This window comes from Grammomys surdaster, unplaced genomic scaffold (genome assembly GCF_004785775.1).
Source record: "Grammomys surdaster isolate TR1022 unplaced genomic scaffold, NIH_TR_1.0 280, whole genome shotgun sequence".
NCBI lineage: Eukaryota > Metazoa > Chordata > Mammalia > Rodentia > Muridae > Grammomys > Grammomys surdaster.
This window is the reverse complement of record NW_021604721.1, coordinates 1,742,618-1,745,754: the sequence shown is the minus strand read 5'-3', so window position 1 is coordinate 1,745,754 and position 3,137 is coordinate 1,742,618. Positions and strand designations below refer to the sequence as shown.

General features: G+C 48.0%; 1 protein-coding gene across 1 annotated transcript in view; it reads left to right on the top strand.

Moving 5' to 3' along the window:
• Positions 1-938: 938 nt before the first annotated feature.
• Positions 939-3,137, top strand: part of Tcf21 (transcription factor 21) — a 2,992-nt gene continuing 793 nt past the window's right edge. Inside the window, exon 1 of the mRNA XM_028777352.1 lies at positions 939-1,658. Coding sequence (XP_028633185.1) covers positions 1,209-1,658 — 450 coding nt within the window. The 5' untranslated portion in view covers positions 939-1,208. The remainder of the gene's footprint in view (positions 1,659-3,137) is intronic.

The window sequence follows — 3,137 nt, the reverse complement described above, 5'->3', positions numbered from 1 at the left end:
TATACAGTCTTACCAAAGGTGCCAGGCAGAAACACCTTCAGTAGCCACAGACTCTTTAAGACCTGAGAGAAATGGATTTCATCTCACTGAAAAAAAGATTCTCAGCTAGCAAAGTATGTTCCACAAATCCATGTGACAGTCTCTCATCCCCTACCCATCCCCAGTCAACTGTATGTACGGGGTGTGTGTGTACATGTGTTCAATAGTCAAGTGTGTTCCTAGGCACTAGCAGTTCCCTGATACCATCAAAGTGACTAGATGTTAATGGGTTTCTTTTTCTTATTTTCCCTTCCTTCCTCCTTCCCTCCCTCTCTCCCTCTCCCTTCCTTCCTTTTCTCCTGTAATTTCTCTCTAGCACTTCCCTTCTCAATTTACCACAGGTAAATTTTAAACAGTAAAGTGCTTCTGGAAAAAAAAATCGGCCCATCGATCAGCATTTTCTTTTCATACCTTTGGTCCGGTAAAATAAGCCTCTCCTATAAGCCTATGACTGCTATATTATCCAGTACATGGTAATGCAATCTTGGTAAAGCCCTGTGGTCTTAGGCGGTATTAACTAGAGGCCTTGGGTTTTAAATTGTTATTTCTTCGGAGGAGGAGTAACTGTGAGATGTTTTAGGGAGAAAGGCCCACTAAGGGCAAAGGATCTGGCCTTTTCTCTGAGTTCCCAGTAACAATCAGTTGGGATTCCCTTCAAGGAAAGGGGCCTTAGGAAATGAGCCTCGCCAAGGGCTCTAAGTAGGACTTACTCCCCCTTGGCTTGAGTGAAAGACGGAATTCAGTACATTCATGTTGCAATAGATTGCTGGAAACCCAGGTCTGTGCGTAAAGTCTCCTGCGCTTGTGAAAGGGGTCTAGGAAGTCTGCTGGGCCTGGCAGGCCCCTCCCCTGGGCTGCATGGATCCGCCTCTCTATTCCCCAGATAAATTCCTAGTGTCCACCAAATTCCTCAGAGCTCTTTCACTCTCTGTTAAGGCCAAGATTCCAGGGGTGAGGAGATAGAACACTGGTTTCCCTGTCGCGGGATCGCTTGTGGTCGTTTTGCACGACTCTGCGAAGGGCAAGCTGTGACACAGGGCTCCCACCTCGAAACCCAACCCAGCTGCGAAGTGGCAGCTCCACACTTTAGGGACCCTTTCGTTTCCGTTTCAGCGTCTCTCTCTCTCTCTCTCTCTCTCTCCCTCCCTCCTTCCACCTTCTCTCTAAACATGTCCACTGGCTCCCTCAGCGATGTAGAAGACCTTCAAGAGGTGGAGATGCTGGACTGTGACTCCCTGAAAATGGACTCCAACAAGGAGTTTGGAACTTCCAACGAGAGCACCGAGGAGGGTTCCAACTGCGAGAACGGGTCTCCACAGAAGGGTCGCGGTGGCCTGGGAAAGAGGAGGAAGGCGCCCACCAAGAAAAGCCCCCTGAGCGGGGTCAGCCAGGAGGGCAAACAGGTCCAGCGCAACGCGGCCAATGCGCGCGAGCGGGCCCGCATGCGGGTGTTGAGCAAGGCCTTCTCCAGGCTCAAGACCACCCTGCCCTGGGTGCCCCCGGACACCAAACTCTCCAAGTTGGACACTCTCAGGCTGGCGTCCAGCTACATCGCGCACTTGAGGCAGATCCTGGCTAACGACAAGTACCAGAACGGTTACATTCATCCAGTCAACCTGGTGAGTCCTCCCGCACCTCTGGCTGGGCCTGGGGACACGGGCGAGCGCGTGACACCTAGCAACCCCCGCCCTAGCATCTCTGGGGACCTCGAGGGGCCTTCACGCAGCGCCCTGGCTCTCTGAACTGAGCACCCGCGAGCCTGCGAGTGATTTGTACGAGCGTTTGACGTGGCACCCCATTAAGGGATTTCCGAGGGTATTCAGTTAGCAAAGACCAAAGATCCCTGAGCAGGGTGCCAGCGCCATTTCCGCTGTCGTGAAACTGACAATATGCTAGGCACCCATAGTAAGACTTATCTTACTATGCCTCTTTCAGCTAAGAGCAAAACTTGAATTCCCCCTCCGACTCTTGTAAACATCCAAGGTCATTCTGTCCCCCGGTATATTTAGGACTATTAAATGCAGACATATTTATGTTCCTCCACCTCCATAACTGTCCATGCAAATCCCCCCAGCTACTTAAATATTCCGTGATTGACTAAATAGATTCCCATTTTAAATCCCAGAAATTCCAGCAACTGTCAACACAATCAGGAAATCCGCTCACGTCCTAGTCCTAGTGTTACTGGATAGTGTAGCAGCCGCCAATCCTACCAGTCACAATGAATGAGCTTAGTTTGTGAAAACCCAATGCTGATTACTACTGAACCGATTTTCTCAGAGGTGTTTTAGTGTTTCAGATTTTTTTAAACTTCCTCTTTCGTTTGATTTCATTTTAAAACATGCAGGCGCTAAAGAAAACCACCATCTTACTAGGACTTTTGTTTACATAGGATAAGGATTAGCTATCCCTCTGGCCAGCACTTTCAAAGAGGCTTGAATTGTGTTCTTGCTCAGCTGGTCTCAAGAATTGGGGGAGGGGATGCTAAAACATTAGTATCAGGAAAAATATTTTCCTTCAAATAAAAAGGTTTGGTGGTGGTGGTGTGATAAGTAGCGTTCTTTACAATCTAAAACTAGAATGAGATTATCGATTAGAACATTTATAATTGCTGCTACCTTCGTCTTTAAATATTAAAAAAAAATAAACTTGAATGTGTTTTGTTATCTAACAGCCCAGAGAAAGGAAGAAGAAAGGAAAGAGGCAAGCTTTGCTTTCTCACTAATAGGAGGCTCTCAAATAAAATGTCCCTGTGTCCTTTATAAGTGCACACTCTCTTCGGGGGTACTACTAACTTAAAATTGTGATCCTGGCTAGGATTGAACTGGGAGATAAATGGATATCAGTAAAGGTCAGGATGCTGGACCAGAGCCTCCATAGACTGGCAGTTGAGTAGTTAGGACCAGGGTCCTTCCTACCTACCCTGCTAAGATTCCTGGAATATCTGCCTCAGAGCTGAGCCTGGACTTGTTTTTAAAGTTCCAGTTAGAACACAGAAGGAAATCTGTTTTGCCCTTGTACTAAAAGCCCACCACTTCTACCACCACTTCTACCACCACCACCACCACCACCACCACCACCACCACCACCACCACCAC